The sequence below is a fragment of the Carcharodon carcharias genome, chromosome 17, assembly GCF_017639515.1.
Source record: "Carcharodon carcharias isolate sCarCar2 chromosome 17, sCarCar2.pri, whole genome shotgun sequence".
Lineage (NCBI taxonomy): Eukaryota > Metazoa > Chordata > Chondrichthyes > Lamniformes > Lamnidae > Carcharodon > Carcharodon carcharias.
The window spans coordinates 2,331,847-2,356,199 of NC_054483.1; the positions used below are offsets into that span (position 1 = coordinate 2,331,847).

Below are 24,353 nucleotides of genomic sequence, written 5' to 3' on the forward strand. Positions count from 1 at the left end.
GTGTATTGCAAACATGGCTGCTGTCTTCCTCTACTGTATCCTGCACCAACGCTAAACTTCCTCTATCTTCCTCTGTCTTCCTCTACTGTATCCTGCACCAACGCTAAACTTGCCAGCAATCAAAAATTAACAAACCCCTTTCAGAGTTTTGATTTTTTTTTTATCTGTTAGGTAAAAGTCTGTATTATAGATATCTCTGCTAATGCCCAGGATTAGACACATGAGTTATCCATAATTCTACGATGAAAGCTGTAGAAAATTTCCCACACTGTCACAAGCTCAGGAGTGTCATGGTCACCGTGTGCCCGGGTTTCTCTGTAGCCTGCCCACTAAATGCTTTGGGAGCATTGCTTCTAATTCTGACTAAGCTTATTGCGTGTGAACAAAATGTGGGTCCTCACGCCTCACCACTAAATCACGTTAATGATGGCAGGGATAGTCCAGCTAGCCCACCTTAATTCAATCAGCCAAGTCTCGCGTTAAGGAAAACAAAAATAATAAAACACATTTGTTTAATTGTACACATGACCTTTTTTTTATGCAGAGAAGAAATAGTGGCATTGGGAGTCAGTGAAATATTTCTAACACAAGAGGGGGAGGACTCGGAAGCTAAAAGATTGAGAGCCTCTGACCCAGGTACCATCTTCATTGCAGTCTAAATATTAGGCTGATCAACTGTTGCGACTGTCTGCCTAACCCTATCTGTACTCACTGCCTAACCCTATCTGTACTCACTGCCTAACCCTATCTGTACTCACTTCCTAACCCTATCTGTACTCACTGCCTAACCCTATCTGTACTCACTTCCTAACCCTATCTGTACTCACTTCCTAACCCTATCTGTACTCACTGCCTAACCCTATCTGTACTCACTGCCTAACCCTATCTGTACTCACTTCCTAACCCTATCTGTCCTCACTGCCTAACCCTATCTGTACTCACTGTCTAACCCTATCTGTACTCACTGCCTAACCCTATCTGTACTCACTGTCAGACAAGGTGATACATTCACCCATTGAGCCATTACTGAGGAATGAGGTGGTGGGAAGGGGATGGTGTCTCACTGCTAGGTGCCATCAGAATGGAAGGATATTATTCACTCTCAGAACAGTATGGTTACCCCACTCAGGTGATGCTAAATACGAATTAGGGGCAAGAGGAGGCCACTCGGCCCCTCGAGCCTGCTCCGCCATCCAATAAGATCATGGCTGATCTGATTGTCACCTCAACCCCACACCTCCCTCCTAGAACCTCCTCCACACCACCCGCCCCTTGCCTTTCAAAGATCTATCTACCCTGCCTTAAAAATATTCAAAGATTTTGGGCTGGATTTTCCAGTCCCATTGGCAGCGGCACCATGGCAAGCGGCAGGCACCATATTGAGCGGTGGGCACCTTGGTGAGGAGTGGGCACCATGGTGAGCGGTGGGCACCTTGGTGAGGAGTGGGCACCATATTGAGCGGTGGGCACCTTGGTGAGGAGTGGGCACCATGGTGAGTGGCAGACACCATGGTGAGCAGCAGGCACCATGGTCAGTAGCGGGCACCATGGTGAGTGGTGGGCACCATGACGAGTAGCAGGCACCATGGTCAGTAGCGGGCACCATGGTGAGTGGTGGGCACCATGACGAGTAGCAGGCACCATGGTCAGTAGCGGGCACCATGGTGAGTGGTGGGCACCTTGGTGAGTGGTGGGCACCATGGTGAGTGGTGGGCACCTTGGTGAGGAGTGGGCACCATGGTGAGTGGTGGGCACCTTGGTGAGGAGTGGGCACCAAGGTGAGGAGTGGGCACCATGGCGAGCAGCAGGCATCATGGTGAGTGGTGGGCACCTTGGTGAAGAGTGGGCACCTTGGTGAGGAGTGGGCACCATGGTGAGGAGTGGGCACCTTGGTGAGGAGTGGGCACCTTGGTGAGTGGTGGGCACCTTGGTGAGGAGTGGGCACCATGGTGAGTGGTGGGCACCTTGGTGAGGAGTGGGCACCATGGTGAGTGGTGGGCACCTTGGTGAGGAGTGGGCACCATGGTGAGTGGTGGGCACCTTCGTGAGGAGTGGGCACCAAGGTGAGGAGTGGGCACCATGGCGAGCAGCAGGCACCATGGTGAGTGGTGGGCACCTTCATGAGGAGTGGGCACCAAGGTGAGCGGTGGGCAGTGGGCGGTGGGCAGGGACAGTAAGGCAGCAAGGCCCAGAAACCGGTTTCACGAAACCAGTTTGCGATCGTCCACTCCGCCCGTCAACGGCGGGGGCCGCGTTTCCCTCCACCACATGTCGGGGACCTAATTTCAACACTTTCACGTCTCGTCACCAGCCCTTCAGGCCGGAATCATCCCCCTCCCCAACCCCCCATGTCAGGTTTAACGCCCACCTCAGTGTGACTTGGGAAGAGCATCCTTCCTGACAACTTGAACATCGAGGGGAACTCAGAGGTGAGTGCACCCAACCTGGCACAGCGCTTGTGGGCATCACCCGTGGCACATTCAGGATGGTGGGCTTGGGGGGAGGGGGCGGTGGTGGGGAGGGCAGGGTGAATTGGGCACAGGCATGTCGCTTTTTCCCAGCTGGCATTCAGTATGGAGCAGGGTTGGGGGGTGGTGACAAGGCAGCACAGGCTACAGGCAATGTTCAAGCACATACCGGGGGTGGGTAGGGATGGGGGTGAGGGGGGGGGTGTGGGGGTCAGGGAAGTGTCCACGCCCTTCGAAAATCTTGTCAAAAGCGAGCGTTCTTCCACAGCTGAGACCCTTCAGCAGCTGCTCCATTGAGACGCTTGGGATCGAGTCTCTGAAGCCTTCCGGCCTACTCAAGGAATGCAAAAGCATGAAAGTGCTACCAAATCCTCCCTTTCACCCCTTGGGTTCAGACTACAAATTAATGTGGGGGCAGCAGAACCATTGGGTGACTGGGGGCGAATTGTACAATCCCCTTGTGAAAGGCACATGGAGGTGCTCACAGCCCCTTGCAATGTCTTTATGCAGGTTTAGACCAGCATCATCATGGCTCAAGCTAACAGTGAAGCCTTGCATTGTGGGTTAGGAGAATACCACATTATACTCCCTTTGGCAGACCTTTGCCCACACAATTAACCTATCTATATCCTTTTGTAGACTCCTTATGTCCTCCTCACATCTTACTTTCCTACCTATCTATGCCTCATCAGCAAATTTAGCAACCATACCATTGGTCCTTTCATCCAAGTCATTTACAAAAATTGTAAAAAGTTGCAGCCCTAGCACTGATCCCTGTGGCACACCAGTTGTTACATCTTGCCAATCAGGAAGTGACCCATTTATGCATGCCTTATGTTTCCTGTTAGCTAGCCAATCTCCTATCCATGCCAATATGTTACCCACTACACCATGAACTTCCATTTTTTGCAATAATCTTTAATGTGGCACCTTATCAGATGACTTTTGGAGATCTAAGTACAGTACATCCACTGATTCCCCTTCATCCACAGCATATGCCACTTCTTCAAAGAGCTCGAATTAATCAATTTCCTTTTCACAGCCGTGTTGACCCTGCCTGATTACCTCGAATTTTTCCAACTGCCTTGCTATAGCTTCTTTAATAATAGCTTCTAACATTTCCCTGTGACAGATGGTAAACTAACTGGCCTGTTATTTCCTACTTTTCAGTTCCCCTCCCTTTTTGAATAAAGGAGCTACATTCACTATATTCCACCTTTCCTTAATTTTGGAAAACTGAAACCAAGCATCAACTATCTCCCTAGTCACTTCTGTTAGGGCCCTAAGATGAAGTCCATCAGATCCATCCCAAGGACTTGTCAGCTCCAACAACTTTTACTCAGCACCACTTCCCTGGTGGTTTTAATTTTCCTGATTTCCCTCCATTCCGTTTCCTGATTTACAGCTATTTCTGGGATGTTTCTTGTATCCTGTATAGTGAAGACGGATGCTAAATATCTGTCCAATTCATCTGCCATCTCCTTATTTTCCATTATTAATTCCCCAGAATCACTTTCTATAGGACCAAAGCTCACTTTATTAACTCTTCATTTTTAAAATATCTATAGAAACTCTTACTAGCTGTCTTTATATTTCTCACTAGCTTTCTCTCATACTCATACTTTTTCCCTCCTTATCAATCAGTCATTCTTTGCCATTCTTTATATTCTGTCCAATCTTCTGACCTGGCACCAATCTTTGTACAATTTTATGCTTTTTCTTTAAGTTTGATACCATCTTTAACTTTTTCAGTTAACTACAGATGGTGGGTCTTCCTGTTGGAGTTTTTATTTCCCATGGGAATGTATTCTGTGTATTCTGAAATATCCCCTTAAATAACAGCAGCTGCATCTCTATGGACCTATCCCTTAACCTACTTTGCCAGTTCACTATAGCTAGCTCTGCTTTCATTCCCTCATAATTGCCCTTATTTAAGTTTAAAATACTAGTCTTAGGCCCACTCTTCCTCCCTCAAACTGAATGTCTTCCTCAATTATATTATGATTGCTGCTGCCTAGGGGTGCCTTCACTGTGAGGTCATTAATTAAAGCTATCTCGTTGCACAATACCAGGTCTAGTATGGACTGCTCCCTGGTTGGTGCCCAAACGTGATCTTCTAAGAAACTATCCCAAAAATGTTCTATGAATTCCTCATCTAGAATAACTTTGCCCATCTGATTTTTGAAGTCTATATATAGGTTTAAATACCCCATGATTATCGCCATACCTTTCTGACAAGCTCTCATAATTTCCTCTTTTTTACCCTGTCCTACCATATGGTTAATGTTAGGGGTCATGTACACCACTCTCACAAGTGACTTCTTGTCTTTGTCAGTTTTCATCTCTACCCAAACGGCTTCTACATTTTGGTTTCCTGAACTTGAGTCATACATTTCTATTGTGCTATTACCATCCTTAATAAAGACAGCCACCCTTGCACCTTTTCCGAGCTTCCTGTCCTTCTTAACTATCAATGTATCCTTCAATATTCAGTTCCCAATCTATGTCATCCTATGCCAATGTCTCTGTAATGGCTATCGGATCACACTTATTTATTTCTATTTGCACTCCCCTTTCATCTATTTTGATTTGAATGCAACCTGCATTCAGATACAGAGCCTTTAGTTTTGTCCTTTTACTGTTTTTGTAATGTCTAGCCTTATCTGCTGTTTTAGTCTTAGATTTGTATTCTCTGTCCCTTCCTGTCATGGTCTGTTTACCCAAAATCCCTAAGAATGAAGAAGTAAAGAAACTGGAGTCTGACCAGAGGTAAGTGCGCCTAGTTTGATGACCTTGAATATACTGCTGGTGATGGCCTAAGAAGCTCCATTACAGGTGCAGAAGAAAGATCCACTGTGTAGCACCAAAGAACTCCACCAGAGCACGTAGAGGTTTGTTGCGAGACCTGATCGAAAGCAGAGTCAAAGAACCTAGCCAGATCGCAAAAGGGTGAGCAAGCTTCAAAAAACACCGGCTGAAATAAGCTTTTTAATTCAGCACAATAATCGTGCAGCACCAATTGTTTAACAAATGTGGCTTGAAGAACGCTGAAGCTTGGACCCATTGTCGGTGCCATTGCATTGTGTATGAAGGGAAAATATCTTAACACAAGTCAGAGCAAAAAATCCATTTCAGTTCAGTTCTCCAAGCTCAGGAATGCAACTAGCTGGCCAAAATGGTTCATTCAAAAGGTTTTCTGCAGAATCATTGAAAAACAGATCCATAACCACTAGGGAAGCTCATCAAATCCCAAAAAGTGTGGGAAGAATTTTAAAACTGAACTCTCCTGAGCTGAAAATAGCCATGGATGGTAAGTCAAAACTGCCAGACCAATCAAGACAGATGGAAGGGCCAGACCAGGTGCAAAATTGGAAATTTTTGAGAAGAAGATTTTTAAGATATATGACGGCATCAGGCTTGAATAAGAAAACAGAGGTTGAACAAGTGAATACACTATTATATTCAGTAGGTCCAATAGCCCACAACATAATTGCCAGACAAGAAACAAGTGAATCTTGCGATAACTTTGAAGAGGTTCTGAAACCCTTAGACACCTACTTTAAATTAAGAAGCAATAAAATTTTGGAGTGAGCAAAATATAACAAGAGAGTCCAAAAGCCCGGGGAACCCATCAACTCTTTCATAAATGAGTTATACAGATTGGCTGAAAGCTGTGATTATGGTGGCCTTAAGTCATAGCTCATAGGGACCAAAAACAGTAGTGGGAGCAGCCAATGATACTCTTTTGGATGTGCTCCACTCTAAAGAAGAGCTAACGTTGGAAAAAGCCATCCAAATAGTCAGACAATTGGACGTCTACCAGCAAAACCAATCCATTTTGCGTGGCAAAATTAAACCATGGCACAGAGCAGCCCCAACAGTCCAGCTCATGAAGCAACAGAAAGGGATAGAGACTCCAGGACAAGGAGAGCAATACCCAAGCAAAACACAAGATAGTGGCAGACCATGTCAGCACTGTGGCACCAAAAGACCTCACAATGCGAGCAGTCTCCAGCAACCACTGTGCAGCACTTTTGCTGCAACCACCTAGGGACGCTTTGGAAAGATGTGTAGGTTCAGATTTGCAAGATGTGCGGAGAATCCCAAATGAGTCCATGAGATAGATGAACCACACAAAGAAATCCGACAATGCTTCTTGGAAGAAATTAAGCATCCTGGATTCAAACTTTGGGAAGCTGGCATATCTGTAAATGTACCAATGCCATAGGCAGGACAAGGGAAGAATTTCAGCATAGTCAGTATGAGGAACTAGGCACCAGATTAAGAAGCAGAGCCTCAAAGGTAATATTCTCTGGATTATTACGTGAGTGCGAATTGGCATAGGGCATATAAGATGAGAGAGATGAATGCATGGCTCAAAGACTGGTGTGGGAGAAGTGGGTTCAGGTTCATGAGGCAAAGGCACCAGTATTGGAGAATGTGGAGGCTGTACCATTGGGACAGTCTACATCTGAACCATGCTGGGACCAGTGTTCTTGCAAACCCCATAAATAGCAAAATAGAGAGGGTTTTAAACTAAATAGTGAGGGCAAGCAATCCAATGTAGAAAGATGTGGTATATCAAAGAATAGAGACAAGGTAAGAGAGGAAGGTACTAATATGGGAAATGATAAACAGATCGTGACAGAGAGGGACAGACAGTACAGAGAATAGAAATCTAAGAATAAATCAACAGATAAGGATAGAGGTTACAAAAATAATAAAAGGACAAAACCTAAGGCTCTGTATCTGAATTGCACGTAGCATTCGAAACAAAACAGATGAACTGATAGTGCAAATAGAGATATATTAAGCATAATTTAATAGCCTTTATAGAGAAATGGCTGCAGGATGGCATATATTGGGACCTGAATACTGAAGGGTATGTGACATTTAGGAAGGACAGGAAGTTAGGACAAGGTGGAGGGGTGGCACTGTTAATTAAAGACAACATTAGCACAATAGAGAAGAATGGCCTAAATTCTGGAAACCAGGATATAGAAGCGGTGTGGGTAGATAAGAAAACTGATAAAGGCAAGAAGTCACATGTGGGAGTAGTGTCCAGGCCCTCTAACAGTAATCACATGGTAGGATGGAGTATTGAAGAAGAAATAGTGGGAGCTTGTCAGAAAGGTACGGTGATTATCACGGGGGATTTTAATCTACATATAGACTGGAACAATAATATGGACAAAGGTAGCGTAGATGACGAATTCATGGAATGTTTTTGGGATAATTTCTTATTTCAGCACATTCTGGAGCCATTTGGGCTATATGAGACCTGGTATTATGCAACAAGATAGGAATACTTAATGAGCTCATGGTGAATGCACCCCAAGGTAGCAGTGATCATAATATGATTGAGTTTTATATTCAGTTTGAGAGAGACAAAAGTTGGGTCTAAGACTAGTATTTTAACCTTAAATAAGGTCAATTATGAGGGCACGAAAACAGAGCTAGCAAACATGAACTGGCAAATTAGCTGAAGGGATAGGTCAATAGAGATGCGATGACAGTCATTAAAGAGGATATTTCAGAATACACAGAATAGATACATTCCAACAAAGAAAAATTCCAAGGGGAGGACCCACTATCTGTGGTTAACTGAAAAAGTTAAAAATAGTATCAAATTTAAAGAAAAGACATTCAATTGCACAAAGATGGGTAGCAGGTCAGAAGATAGAACTGGATTTGGAAGATTGGATTTAGAATATAAAAAACAGCAAAGAATGACTGATTGATAAGGAGAGGAAAATTAGAGTACGAGAGAAAGCTAGCTAGAAATATAAAGACAGATAGTAAGAGTTTCTATGGATCTTTAAAAAAGAAAAGAGTTAATAAAGTGAAGGTTCGTCCTCTAGGAAGTGAGCCTGGGAATTAATAATGGAATATAAGGAGATGGCAGATGAATTGAACTGGTAATTTGCATTGGTCTTCACAATAGGGGATACGAGTAACATCCCAGAAATTGCTGTAAATCAGGAACTGGAAGGAAGGGGAGAACTCAAGAAAATTGCAATCACCAGGGAAGTGGTACTTAGCAAATTGTTGGAACTGCAGGTTGACAAGTACTGGGTCCTGATGGACTTCATCCTAGGGTCTTAAAAGAAGTGACTAAGGGGATAGTTGATGTGTTGGCTTTAGTTTTCTGTAATTCACTAGATTCGGCACATTCCAGTGGATGGGAAAATAGCTAATGTAACTCCTTTATTCAAAAAGAGAAGGAGGTAGAAATAAGGAAACTATAGGCCAGTTAGCTTAACATCTGTCATAGGGAAAATGTTAGAAGCTGTTATTAAAGATGTTATAGCAGGGCACTTAGATAAATTCAAGTTAATCAGGCGGAGTCAACATGGTTTTATGAGAGGAAAATCATGTTTAACCAATTTATTGGAGTTCCTTGAAGAAGTAACATATGGTGTGGATAAAAATGGACTGGCGGATGTACTGTACTTGGATTTTCAGAAGGCATTTGATAAAGTGCCACATCAAAGTTAATTGCAGAAAATGAAAGCTCATGGTGTAGGGGGTACTATATTGACATGGATAGAAGATTGGCTAGCTACCAGGAAACATAGGGTATGCATAAATGGGTCATTTTCTGATTGGCAGGATGGGTGGGTACAAGTAGTGTGCCACATGGATCAGTGCTGGGACCTCAACTACTTACAATTTATGTAAATGATTTAGATGAAGGGACTGATGGTATGGTTGCTAATTTTGTTGATGACACAGAGATAGGTAGGAAAGTAAATTGGAAGAGGATATAAGGAGGCTTCAAAAGGATATAGATAGGTTAATTGAGTGGGAAAGGATCTGTCAAATGAAGTATAATGTGGGAAAATGTGAGGTCCATTTTGGCAGGAAGAATAAAAAATCATATTATCTAAATGGTGAGAGATTGCAGAGCTCTGAGATGCAGAGGGATCTGGGTGTTCTAGTGCATGAATTACAAAAGGTTAGTAAGCAGGTGCAGCAAGAAATTAGCAAAGCTCATTGAGTGTTAGTGTTTATTGTGAAGGGAATTGAATACAAAATTAGGGAGGTTATTCCTCAGTTATACAGGGCATTGGTGAGACCACATCTGAAATACTGTATACAGTATTGGTCTCCTTATTTAAGGAAATATATAAATGCATTGGAAGCAGTTCAGAGAAGGTTTACTAGACTAATATCTGGAATGGGAGGGTTGTCTTATGATGAAAGGTTGGTCAGTCTAGACTTGTATCTGCTGGAGTTTAGAAGAGTAAGAGGCGACTTGACAGGGTGGATGTGGAAAAACTCTTTCTTCTTGTGGGAGAATCTAAAACTCAGGGTCACTGTTTAAACATAAGGTGTCTCCCCAGGAGGAGGATTTTTTTCCTCTCAGGGGGTTGTGAGACTTTGGACTTCTCTCCCTTAAAAGATGGTTGAGCAAAGGTAGAGGTAGATAGATTCTCAATAAGCAGGGGGGGTGAAAGGTTATTGGGGGCAGGCAGGAATGTGGATTTGAGGTTAAAATTCAACCAGCCATGATCATATTGAATGCCGGAGCAAGCTCAAGGGGTCCAAGTAGCCTACTCCTCCTACTTCATATATTTGATAAATCCATGGTATACAACCAAGGAAGACAGATTTTCGACAAAGAAAATTACAACACTAAGGAACACAAGAAGTGAACCAGATATTAACACCCAAGTATTTGAAATACCAAGTACTGCAACTTCAACTTCAGACCAACAAAGTCACCCAAAGCAGCTGAGACTACCACTCCTCCGAACTTGCAAAGAATGAGATCTGGAAGAGTCGTAAAGCATCCAGGTGGTCTGAATTTGTAAAGTCTGGGGAACAGAAGGGTAGCGTGTAACTATTGTTGTAAATGCCTTTAGGTAAAGACTTGGGACCAAGTGGAATATTAGGGTGCTCTGGAATGTAGAAAGTCATACGGCAGTAGTAGAGACAACATACAACCATAGAACAGGAAACACCTCAGGCCTCTATTTGGCAGCTCTTCTCAGTCACCCAGAGCTTGAACTGGAGGATTGTGGTCAGTGCAATAAGGTTCCTTTATTCCACAGCGTACTGAGTAAGTTCTGTACTCGTCCGATTTCCTAGGTTTCAGCAAAGGCTCAGTACTACTTCTAAACAACCAGTTCTAATTGCCTGTACTCAGTTACTGTACCCTATTTAGCTATTGGGGAGCACAAAATGATCTCAGAACATCACTTCTATTCCATGCAGGATACAAATATATCAATATTTGTTACAAGCATGGATTGGTCTCTCCAGCTCTCTGTGAGTGACACATTTCTTAGCCCAACCCACATCACAACTCTCTAATTCTAGGTGTTTTCTGTTGTAAGGGACATTATATGCATGATATATTGGCCTTGTTGGAGATGCAGTGCAAATTCACCACAATTGTACCATGGTTACAAATGGTTAAAAATATAGACAGGTTGCACAGAATATGACTATAAAGGGTGATCTCACTGAGATATTTAGGACGATTAAAGGATCTGATAGGGTAGATAAAAAGAAACTATTTTCTCTGGGTGGCAGGGACAAAGGCAGCCAAAGCTGCCATGTCAGGAGATAGTGGAAATATCCCCAAAAAGTCGTTGCTGCTGAGTGTCAATTGAGAATTTCAAACCTTAGATTGCTGGCTTTTGTTAGTCAAGGTTATTGAAGGATATGGAAGCAGGTCAGGTAAATGGAGTTACAATACAGATCACCCATGATCCAAATGAATGGCGGAACAGACTTGAGGGGCTGAATGGGCTCCTCCTGCTCTTAAATATGTGCAGATATACTTGAGTGCCAGGCAAATGATGGAAATATGTTATCTGATGTACTTTTCATCACTTGTTCCCTAATAATGCCCAGAACAAGGGGCAGTTTTGACATAGTGTATTTAAAAAAATAAGTTAAACTATACTTAAAACATAACAATCATCTATTTTTGGAAATGTAAATTTTTTTTAAAACTTCTGGTCCCTTGCTAGAGAAGGGGCCTGTCCTGTCCAAGGTACAGTGGGATTCTGTCAAAGAGGAAAAACTCAAAAGTATGTTATTAAATAAACCCATTGCCATCAAAATGAATGTTAATAAATTCTTCACTTTTGTTATTACGTACAGGCTGTTTTTGTTAAAGAACTGTATGGCCTGACTAGAGGGATCAATTTGCAGTGTCTCTGGTCACAAGTCACTCCAGATCCGGGTCTTTCTGGCAGTCAATCAGTATCATGGCCCAAAAAGAATCTACTGCTAGTGCTGGGAGTTTCCAGGCTTACAACCTCTGATATATATCTTGTCTTTCTATAAATTTACTCTGCACCTGTAAAAAGCACCAATCTGTACCAGCAAGTTTAATCTGCTCTTATTGGGGGCCAGTACACACCGGTAACGTTGATTTCAGTGATAAATCAGAGAAACAGGAACATGAGATTTAGTGTTTTTCCCGGAACAGCGCACACTTTCAATGCTGAAAATTAATCTTTAGCATAACCAAGGTGCTTCAGGTAGGAGAGAACAAACCATAAAAAAAAGGAAGGCTTACATTTATATAGTGCTGTTCACAGCCACTGGATGCCTCAAAGTGCTTTATTAAGTACTTTTTTGAAGTGTACTCACTGTTGTGATGTAGGAAACACAGCAGCCAATATGCACACAGCAAGATCCCACAAACAGCAACATGATAATGACTGGATCATCTGTTTTTTGTGATGTTGGTTGAGGGATAAATAATGGCCGGGACAACAGGGAGAATCCCCTTGCTTTTCTTCGAAATAGTGACGTTGGACCTTTTACTCCCACCCAGCCGGCAGGTGGGGTCTCGGTTTTAATGTCTCTTGTGAAAGACGGTGTTTCCCACATGCAACAGTTCCTCAATGCCGCGCTGAAATGTGAGCCTTGATTTTTGTACTCAAGCCCTGATACTCAAACATGCAGAAAAATTGGGAGAGCCGGCTGAAGGATATAGTCAAAAAGATAGGTTTTGAGGAGATGCTTCATGACAAGCAGCAAGGGAGAGGGTTTTGGAAGTGAGTTGCAGGTATTAGAACCGTGATGACTGAAACCTGTGTTTCAGATTGAGGAAGATTGGGAGCAAGGAATGTCAGGATGTCAGAGTTGGAGGACTTGGGTCAGTTATGGTTTAAGAGGTAGGGGGACGTGAGTGGAGGCTAGTGGGGGCAAGCCATCTTACTGTGACCTTTTGGAACAAACTGGAATTTGTGTAGGTGGAGCTGAAATGGGCATTTGTGAAATTGCATCTCGAGGTAACAAAAGTTTCAGGAGAGTGAGGCGAGGTAGGATCACAGAGGGTCTGTTTTGTGAAGTTATTAGTAGGTGGTCTTGGTTAGGAGGGCTGACAGAAAAGGAGACCAAAGCCCCATATTTAGTTCAACTTGATTGATTGGCTGGAAAGAAGAACTCAGTCAGGAGCAATGGTGTGGAGTTTTAGCTGGGAGCAGTTTTCTCAGTGACCCATTGGACGAGGTTGCAGCTCATTCGTGACTTGATGTCAGATAGGCAGCCTAACAACGCAGAGGTGGTTGTGGAATCAACACGGTGATAGGGATGTAGAATTGGGTGCCCACTGCAAACTTATGAAAACTGACTATTTGTCTATAAATAATATCTCCAAAGGGTAGCATGTAAATGAAGGGCCAAGAATAGAACCTTGGTTTCTATTGGAATACAGCCACACAGTGTTGCCAGTCATCTCGAGCAGAGCTCCCCTGGGTTCTCTGGTGATTTGAAAGCCTGGGCTCAGTGTGCATGTAGCCCAACCTGCCAAGTCAGTCTCACTTTGGAAACCCCGCTAAAGGCACAGAGGATTTTTATCCTCACAACCTAGAAACAGCACTTCAAATCTTACTGAATAGTGGATAAGGTGAAACGCTAAAAAGGAAAATGTCCATTTGGGCCTCGTTCTCCAATCTGCTATAACATATATAACACCATGGAGGTTGTAATGTTTTGAAAGTTTAAGACTCACAGGTGGTTAGATGTGGATTTTTTTGTTATACTCGCTTCTACAAAAATGTCAAAAAAACACTGCACCATGCGCACAACGTCACAGGAAAAACACTGCACCATGCGGACAACGTCACAGGAAAAACACTGCACCATGCACATGTCACAGGGAAAACACTGCACCACGCGCATGTCCCAGGGAAAAACACTGCACCATGCGCATGTCACAGGGAAAACACTGCACCATGCGCATGTCACAGGGAAAACACTGCACCACGTGCATGTCACAGGGAAAAATACTGCACCACGTGCATGTCACAGGGAAAACACTGCACCAAGCGCATGTCACAGGGAAAACACTGCACCACAAGCATGTCACATGGAAAACACTGCACCACAAGCATGTCACAGGGAAAAACACTGCACCACGCGCATGTCACAGGGAAAACACTGCACCACGCGCGCATCACAGGGAAAAACACTGCACCACGCGCACATCACAGGGTAAACACTGCACCACAAGCATGTCACATGGAAAACACTGCACCAAGTGCATGTCACAGGAAAAACACTGCACCAAGCGCATGTCACATGGAAAACACTGCACCAAGCGCATGTCACAGGGAAAAACACTGCACCACAAGCATGTCACATGGAAAACACTGCACCAAGCGCATGTCACAGGGAAAAACACTGCACCCCACGCACCAAACTGCACCAAACACTCAAAAGCCACAGGAAAAACATTGCATTATGTAACACAACGTCACAGGAAAAACACTGCGCCACATGCACGATATCACAGGAAAACACTGCAACAGGCACAAATCATAAGCAAAACACTGCACTGTCATGATAGCAGCTGATTATTGTTGTGGACTCCAGTATTAGATGCTATACTGTACTCTGCACTATGTACAGGGTCACCTGACCTAGGGGTTGAAGGTCAAGTAGCACACGTTGCAGCCTGTCTTGATAGAGTTCAGGCACTGCAGACATGTGTTCATGTCAGGAAAATGTGTTGTCAATTAAGTTAGCTCAGCTACAATTTCGATGGCCTGTGTGCCCCATTAAAAACAGAAACAAGACATGTTATCAGAACTAAACTAGATGCAACAATGGAGGATCTGAAACCACCGACAGAGCTCAGTTTGGAGGGAAATCTCACCAAAAACTGGAGAGGTTCTGGCAGCGATTTGAACTGTACCTCACAGTGATGGGCAGGTACAGTCTTCCAGCTTTCTTTACAGAGCAGGGGGAAGAAGCCCTAGAATTCTATATCAATTTCACATTTGAAAATGATGAAAAATGAAATGACTTGAAAGAAATAATGGAAAAATTCAAAGCCTACTGCAGCCCTAAGAAAAACATCACTTATGACAGGTACCGATTTTTTTTACATGCACACATGTCAGCACATAACTGATCTGAGAAACCGAGCTAAATTGTGTGAACTTGGAGAGCTTGAGGAATCACTCATCCGAGATAGGATAACTTGCAGGATTGCAAATAACTCTGAGAGAGAACAGCTTTTGAGAGAAGTGGATCTCATGCTGAAGAAAGCAATAAGTATCTACAGAGTGGCAGGGACAACAAAATGGCAGAATAAACAGATGACAGAAGATTACAAGCCACACACGGTCAAGCAGTTAGATGTAGCTAAACAGAAGCAACAAACAGACAGCCTGAAGGTAAAAAGAATAAAACTGCCATCAAAATGCAGCCAATGTGGAACAGAGCATTTACCAACTAGTTGTCCAACCTACAGAAATCAGTGTAAGAACTGTGATAAACTAAATCACTTGGCCAAGATGTGTAAATCGAAGAAAGTGCACACGATTGCAGATGATGACATAGACACTGAGACGGAACTTCTCGTTGGTACAATAACAACAAATTGCAAAGAAGATGAATGGAAGGTCGATTTAAAAATTGCCAGTATGTTAGTGAATTTCAAGCTTGACACAGGGGCACAAGCAAATGTCATTCTCATAAGCCCGTATCGTAAGGTAAGCAAAGAAAAACAGCTAACTAAAACAAAAATGAAGCTGTCTACATATACAAGTGAAAAAATTGCAGTAGAAAGCAAGTGCACACTTAAAGTGAATTATAAAAAAACAGCCTCAAGCGTTTCCATTCACAGTGGTGAAAACTGATGTAAAACCTATTCTTGGAATCAAAGCTTGTGAAAACTTAAAGCTAATCAAGAGAATAATGACTGTCACCACTGATGACATCCTGAGCGAGTATAAAGACATGTTCCAGGGAATAGGCTGCCTGAAAGGAGAACACATCATCAAGATTGATCACACCATGACACCAAAATACATGTGCTCAGGAAAATACCAGAGGCAGGATTTTAGGACAGTGGGATTTTACGTTCCCTCTTAACTCAATGGGTTTTATAATGGCTCAATGCATTTTACAGCCCTGTCCCCACCGAAACGGTGGGGGGGAGGGGGGGTTAAAATTCAGCCCCAGTAATTCCAAGAGTCTGACTGAAAGCAGGGCTGAACAGACTGGAGAAACTTCACATCATCAAGAAAATTGGCAAACCGACAAAGTGGGTTAATCCAAATGTAATTGTAGAAAAATCAGAGACCTAAAGCAGGCAGTACAAAGACAGCATCACCAGCTGCACACATTGGAAGAGATCACAGGTAAGCTAGCTGATGCCAAATACCATTCAGTCGTGGATGCGAGTTCAGGCTTCTGACAGATCAAGCTGAATGAACGCAGCTCATATCTCTGTACCTCCAGTGCACCATATCAGCGGTACAGGTTTTTATGCTTACCTTTTGGTGTTAATTCAGTTCCAGCCGTGTCCCACAGAGCAGTGAAGCAGGTGTTTCAGTGGGCGCTTCAAAGACTGGCCTGGGAGCCGACCTCTTGCAAAACGAGGCACCAGTGGCATTCGCTTCAAAGGCAAGGACTGAAACACAGCAGCGGCACGCCCAAATAGAAAATGACATGCTAGCAATTGTGTTTGGCCTAGAACGCTTCCACCAGTTTATCTATGGCAAAGACCTGGAGGTAGAGTATGATCATACCCCTTTGGAAACTATAGTTAAAAAGACCCTAAACTGTGCACCACCAAGAATCCAAAGATTACTAATGCGTCTGCAGTACATCGCAGACACTCTGTCACGTGCATACCTACCCATCAGGGAGGAGGAGGATAAAGAAACAGAAGCACAGGTTCACAAGCTGACAAAGAACTTACCTGTAGCTGTAACCAAACTGGATGAGATCAGGGAAGCGACCAAGAACGACCCCACCCTGAGGAAGCTGCAGCAGACTGTGCGAACTGGCTGGACCACACACCGGAGCGAAGCCCCTTCTGCTGTACAAGAGCACGGGGACTTTCATGAGGAACTTCATGTAGCAGAAGAAGAAATACTTTTCAAGGGAGAAAAGATCATAATTCCGGCAACACTGAGGAAGGAATAGCTGCAGCGCAAACATGAAAGTCACCTTGGCACAGAAACATGCAGGAGAGGAGCTCGAGATGTGGTGTATTGGCCTGGAATGGGACCACAAATCGGGAAAATGGTGAATACGTCTGCAGTGTGCCAAAAGTACAGTAAATCACAAAAAGATCCACTTCAACCACACGGTGTTCCAGACAGGCCCTGGCAGAAAATTGGAGTGGACCTGTTCACATTTGACAACAGTGAGTACCTGCTAGAAGTAGATTATTACTCAAAGTTTTTTTGAGTTTGTGCTGCTGAGAAATGGAAGTAAGATCATCACTGTAATAAATCATTTAAAATCGATGTTTGCTCGCCCGGCCTACCTGAAGTGCTCATCTCAGATAACGGTTCACAATTCTCAGGCACTGAGTTTCACAGATTTGCACAGGACTGACACAACGTCAAGTTCCAAATATCCAAAATCCACCAGAATGGTGGTACGCACTGTGCAAACCTTAAAACACCTGCTGGAGAAGGCAAAGGCAGATGGAAGAGACCCCTGGTCTCAGCTGGGTTTCAGGAATATTCCATTGGAGAGCATTGGATCATCTCCAGCACAGCTCCTGATGGGGAGAAGACTAAGAACCAAGCTTCCAACTGCACGCCAGCCAGTGAACTACAGCGTGCAGGACCCTGCTCAAACTGAAACAGCAGAAGCAGAAGCCGGACTTTGATCGAGGCGCCTGACCTCTGCCTGACCTGAACATGGGAGAGAGAGAGAGAGAGGATTCAGCATGACGGGATCTGAAATCCTGCTGTTGCCACAAGGATCACAGGAGAACCAAGGTCTTACATGGTGCAGACTCCAAACGGACAACAGTACAGGAGAAGCTGGAAATTCTTACGGAAAATAAATAAAACGTGACCCTGCTCTGAACCAGGAAGCGTAGCTGAAGGTCCAAAACCAGAACGCACCAGTGAAGCAACAGATAACCTGACAGTGCCTGAGAGTCCTGAAAACTATCAGAGGGGTGATAGTGGCGCAGAGCTGGAGAAGGCCCCTTGTCCTTCAAGATCACCTCTGTCACCATTTAGAACATCCAGTGAAAGAATTGTGAAAAAAGCCACAAGAATAAAAGGCAAAACAGACTGATCAAAACAGAGAAAGAATAGATAAGAGACTTTGTGTCCTTGAGTTGTATAAAAGTTTTTTTAAAAAAGGAAATGTCATGGTAATAACTGATTGTGATGGTGGACTTCAGTATTAGATACTGTACAGTACTCTGTATTATATACAGAGTCACCTGACCTGGGGGTTGAAGATCAGATAACACATGTTGGAGCCTATCTCGACAGAGTTCAGACACTGCAGGTATGTGTTCATGTCTTATTGATAAAGTTAGCTCAGCTACAATGTCGACGGCCTGTGTGCATCATTAAAAAGAGAAACAATACATGCACCACATGCACAACTTCAAAGGAAAAACCCTACACTAAGCGCACATCACCAGAAAACACTGCACCACATGCACATCACAAGAACACCTCCACACTGCACGCACTTCACAGGAAAAGCATTGCACAGTGTGCACAACACAGAACAAACACTCCACTATGAGCACGTCACAGAACAAACAACAATTTGATGTGATTTTTCGAGAATAAAATACACCAGAAGGTGTGCTGGCTATCTCTGTGATTTAAAAATATTGGTCTTTGCTTACCCAGCGTGTGTCCAGGACTGAGCCTCGTACCAGAATGGTCTTCGAGAGGTAGATGGAATGGTTGCTGCACTTTGGTTCTTATAATTCTGACAATGAAAAGGGAATTATTTAGCTTTCCAATTTTGCTCTTCCTATTAAGCTGCTGTTCCTATTCTTTATTTCTTTCCCCTTATTTTTCACTGCTTCTGTCACACATTCTCTTGCACTTAAGCCAAGAAGATACATGAGCAGATGTCTCCTTACTCATCATCAATCCTGTTCTATTAGCAACAGAAAGGGCTGCTGCTGTGTAGCAGCTGGAAGACTTCACTTCCATGTAGACTGTAACCAGCACTGGCACTCAGCTGAGACAAGTTAATAACAATGGTACTGGCCATTGGAACCAATTACGGATCTCACCAGACTCAACGTCTTTTTGCCCATTTCAGGCACTGGGTTTGATGGTTGCCACCTGATTTCATTTTCAATGGAAATCTTTGACTCTTGCTGTCTGAATACACAGGGCCTGAAACACGTTAATCTACCAAACTGAAATGTTTGATCACGTAGGGACTGATAACAAGATAGAGCAAAAATCCTGGCAGTGAGCAGTTGAAATGCTTCTCCCACAACCTGACAGTCATTGTGCATGAAACTGTTCCTTTTGCTGAGCTGACTCAATCTATACTTGTTTATCGGAGGAATATCATAGAGCAGCCTATTTGAGGCCTTCAGAATCTTGAGGGATCTAAACAGAGGAGTTGCAGAGAAATTGTCTCCATTCAGGGAAAGATGGAAAACCTGAGGTCATTGATGTCAGGTGATCACAAAAGGAGGTGACATAAGGAGAAACGTCTTTACTCAATGACCTCGAATGCCTGAGAGGGGAATGGAGGCAGGTTCCATCAGGGCTTTCAGAAGAGAATTGGATAAATACCTGAAGAGAAAAAACTTGTACGGATGTGGGGAAAGGATGGGGAGTGGGACTAGCTAAATCGCTCTTGCAGAAAGCCAGCAGGGAAATGACAGGCCAAATGGCCTCCTTCTCTGCTATAATTATTCTATAATTTGGGAATTTAGACTTTAGATTTCTCACGACTATTAAACGTTTAAAGCACAACCATATATATACAGGTCTGATGTCATTGTTTTCCAGGTTCTCTCCATTCCTGAAAGACTCTTGCTGGGGTTTGGATTCCATGGGCAGTGGCAATATCTTGTGTAAGTCTCGGAAGTGAGAATTAGCAGCCAATTCACAACCAAGCCCAACTCAGTCCAGACACATTTTTCAGCGGGGTGCCATTGGACTGTGATCAGATTTTGCAGTGTAGAGGCAGCTTTATTCTGTCTCTAACTGACCTGGGAGTATTTGGTGGGAAACTGTGGAGAGAGCTTTACCTTAGTGTTTAATCCCTGCTGTGTCTGACCTGGATGTATTTGACAGTCTCAAGTGGAAAGCGTTCCATTCCTCAGCTCTGACCACCTTCATCTTTCTAAGCATGAATTTCACAGACAGAAAAATAGATTTTCCCTCAGATGTAGCAACCTACAACTCTTACCTGTTAATGGAGCTGACACTAGGCACTGTGTCATTATTGCATACTCCCTCTGCAAGTAGCCGGTCACGAATCTCCCATGCGAACATTGTAGGATTCTGCCGCTTGTATTCTGCGATCTTCTCCACCACTGTCGGTGTAGCAACCTTGGGCTTAGAGCCCCCAATGACTCCTGGCATAATGCTGCCTGTTTCGTAGTACCTGTGACACATTTCAGAGTCAAAGGGTAAAACAGCATATGGCTGGATCTCCCCCTCACAGCCTTCATGTGCCCAGAATTGGGAACTTTAGTCACAGTGGAGCTGAACAGTTTTATATAGGTTAGCAAAACTTCTTAGCTTTTGTTCTCTATGCCTCTAATTATAAAGTCCATCGAAAGCTCTGGTTTCAGTATGATACACCTTACAACCATGGCTTTGTCAGACAATTACACACAACTTAGTCATTCATGTTATGCAGCCAGCCCCAATTCTTTGAACCTGGCCCTGTGCAATATCTGGACAGCAGCACCCAAAAGACTGCAACATCACAAGCACCACAAACAACAATCCCATGAACAAATGACAATATCTTGAACTAACAGCGACAAATCCTATTGGTGCATGGCTCTTAGTTTCATGTTTAAAAATGAAAAAAGCTTCCAATAAATTAGCATCAATCAATTCATCTACAATAATGTGCTATTTCTAACCACAAAAATGGGCTTTGATAACAGAAAAATTATACTTTGCATTGACTGATAAATATTTTTTCATTTCAAATTAAAACTTATCATACTTACAAATGCTCAGCATGGAGCCTATAATAGGAGAGAAATGTACTGTAGATGCTGAAAATCTAAAATATAAACAGTCCATGTCTAAATGCAGCAAGACCTGGACAATATCCAGGCTTGGGCTGACAAGTGGCAAGTAACATTCGCACCACACAAGTGCCAGGCAATGACCATCTCCAACAATAGAGAATCTAACCATTGCCTCTTGACGTTCAGTAGCATTACCATCACTGAATCCCTCACTATCAACATCCTGGGGGTTACCATTGAACAGAAACTGAACTGAATTAGCCACATAAATACTGTGGCTACAAGAGCAGGCACACAAAGCAGCCCGTTTGATTGGCACCACATCCATAAACATTCATTCCCTCCACCACCAACACACAATGGCAGCAGTGTGTACCATCTACAAGATGCATTGCAGGAATTACCAAGGCTCCTTCGACAGCACCTTCCAAACCAGTGACCTCTATCATCTAGAAGGACAAGGGCAGCAGATAGATGGGAACATCACCACCTGGAAGTTCCCCTCCAAGCCACTCACCATCCTGACTTGGAAATATATCGCCGTTCCTTCACTGTCGCTGGGTCAAAATCCTGGAACTCCCTCCCTAACAGCACTGTGGGTGTACCTACACCACATGGACAAAATCCTGGAACTCCCTCCCTAACAGCACTGTGGGTGTACCTACACCACATGGACTTTAGCGGTTCAAGAAGGTAGCTCACCACCACCTTTTCAAGGGCAATTAGGGATGGGCAATAAATGCTGGTCTAGCCAGTGAAGCCCATGTCCTGTGAGTGAATTTAAAAAATGCTGGAAATACTCAGCAGGCATTCCTCCAGTCACTTCACACCTAAGTGTCAATTATTCATGAAACAGTGACTCTAGGCAGCAAATTTAACAACAGAATCAGCACAACCAAGCCCATTGTCAACACTCATCAATCCAGTAATCCTGGCCATTGGGTTTAGTAGGCTACTGGCTAGCTTTCTGGAAGGGAAACTCTAGCTGGCTTTTATCCTTCCCTACCAAAGAGTAGTAGGGCCAGTTGTAGCATTCCTACTGCTAACCCCACTTGAGATCAGACTGGCTTGGCACAGACTGGGATTCACACCCAATGTGCTTCTTTACCGTTGAATATGGTGTTATATCCAGGTTTTGGTGGCCAATACTTTGGGACTTGTCCTTCTCCATCATTCATCAACTAAAGAATATTAATTTCACTGGGGGTTAATTTCTAGAAGAATGCTGACTCTTACCTGCCCAAGATTTTACTGACACACCCATGGCTGACCCTGAGCTGTCGGGAAATATCACAGGGTCGCACTCCCTGATGTGCGAGATCCACAATCCGCTGCCTTACTACATCAGGTAACGGCCTTCCATTCACAAACATGCCTCCCAGTTGATTTATTCCACCGTGTCCTGAAAGGAAAGAGCACAGTCCATTTAGACCTGATTTAGTTGGCTGCCTGAAGTTATTTTTCACGAGCATTGTGGGTACAGTATTTTTCCTTTGTTAAATTACATGATGTGAAGCATTACCGTGATTATTTTCCACATTACATGAAAATTGGTCTTCTTGTTTTCCTCTCACCTTTCAGACCCAGCCTTGGACAAATCTTCCTTTAGTACAGCATATCCATTACTCTCCCCATTTGCTTCCCCCACCCACCCCCCACACCCCCCCCACCTTTGCAGATTGCCCACTGCTAAACATTTCTCTGGCCTGAAAGGGGAACATCGGAAGTAGAAGCAGCAGTAGGCCATTTGGCCCCTCGAGCCTGCTCTGACATTCACTAAGCCCTTGGCTGATCTGACTGTAACCTCAACCCTCCATCCCTGTCTACCCCCCGCCCCCCACCCACCCCCCCAATAACCCTCGACCCCCTTGTCAATCAAAAATCTGTCAAACTCAGCTTTGAATAGAATCAATGACCCAGCCTCCTCTGCTCTGTGGGACAGTGAATTCCAAAGATTAACAACACTAAGATATTTCTCCTCATCTTTGTCTTAAATGGGTGACACCTTAGTTTGAAATTGTGCCCCATTGTTCTAGATTTCCCCACAAGGATAAACATCCTCTGCACAACTACACTGTTGAGCCTGCTCAGAATTTTTTATGTTTCAATAAGATCACCTCTCATTCTTCTAAACAGCCAAGCGAATTTGCCATTGAGGGTTGCAATGGAGCTTCACCAGACTAATCCCTGGGATTGTCTTATGAGGAGAGATTGAGGAAGCTGAGCTGGTATTTACTAAAGTTTCAAAGAATGAGGGGTGATGTCATTGAAACTTACAAAATTCTTACAGGCGTGACAGAGTAGATGTGGATAGGATGTTTTCACTGGCTGGTGAGTCTAGAACCAGGGGACACAATCTCAGAATAAGGGACAGGCCATTTAGGACTGCGATGAGGAGGAATTTCTTCACTCAGAGGGTGGTGGATTTTAGGAATTCTCTATCCCAGAGGGCTGTGGAAGCCCATCCATTGAGCATGTTTGAAACAGAAATCTATAGATTTCTGGAGACTAATGGTATCAAGGGATTATGGAGATAGCAGATAGTAGATGATCCACCATGATCTGTTTGAATGGCGGGGCAGGCTCAATGGGATGAATGGCCTACTCCTGCTCCTATTTCCTAAGTTCCTAATGAGTATCAGCCCACCCCTGCTCAAACTTTCCTCATGAGACAATCCTTCATCCCAAGAATCAACCCCTAATGAAACTTCTTTGAAATGTCCCCAATATGAGTCCATGTTAACTAAGATGACCAAAACTGTATGCAGTACTCTGGAGGGGGCTGGGTGCAGTGGAATTTTACAGCCCTGAGTTGCCCTAAAGTCCATTGACTTTGGTGGGACCGTAAAATCCCCCCCCACCCGGTGTAAAATTCAGCCACGGGTGTGATCTCACCAATGCCCTGTACAGTTTTAGCAAGGCTTCTCCATCTTCTACTGCATCCCCTTTGCAATAAAGGCGAACATTCCATTTACCTCCCTAATCACTTGCTGTACCTGAAACTAAGGGCGCAATTGTTCCAGATTTGCACAAAGTGTGGTAGCCAGAGGGAAAAAGGACATTTTAACCCAACGGCGACAATGATGGGTTCTTGCACCGTATCAAGGCTCCTTAGGCAGCACCTTCCAAACCCACGACTGCTACCATCCAGAAGGACAAGGGCAGCAGACACTTGGGAACACCACCAGCTGGAAGTTCCCCTCCAAGCCACTCACCATCCTGACTTCGCTGCTCTTCTATCACTGCTCCCTCACTGTCGCTGGGTCAAAATCCTGGAACTGCCTCCCTAACAGCACTGTGGGTGTACCTACACCACATGGACTGCAGTGGTTCAGGAAGGCAGCTCACCACCACCTTCTCAAGGGGCAATTAGGGATGGGCAATAAATGCTGGGCCCAGCCAGCGACACCCACATCCTATAAATGAATTTTTAAAAATGGTCCCATTCC

General features: G+C 44.0%; 1 protein-coding gene across 1 annotated transcript in view; it reads right to left on the minus strand.

Moving 5' to 3' along the window:
* The window catches only part of pax8 (paired box 8), a 95,377-nt gene extending 73,001 nt beyond the window's left edge, over positions 1-22,376 (minus strand). Inside the window, exons 1-3 of the mRNA XM_041210195.1 lie at positions 22,141-22,376; positions 20,103-20,300; positions 18,565-18,650 (exon numbers count right to left, since the gene is read on the minus strand). Of these exons, the coding sequence (XP_041066129.1) occupies positions 18,565-18,650; positions 20,103-20,300; positions 22,141-22,376 (520 nt within the window). The remainder of the gene's footprint in view (positions 1-18,564; positions 18,651-20,102; positions 20,301-22,140) is intronic.
* Positions 22,377-24,353: the final 1,977 nt, after the last annotated feature.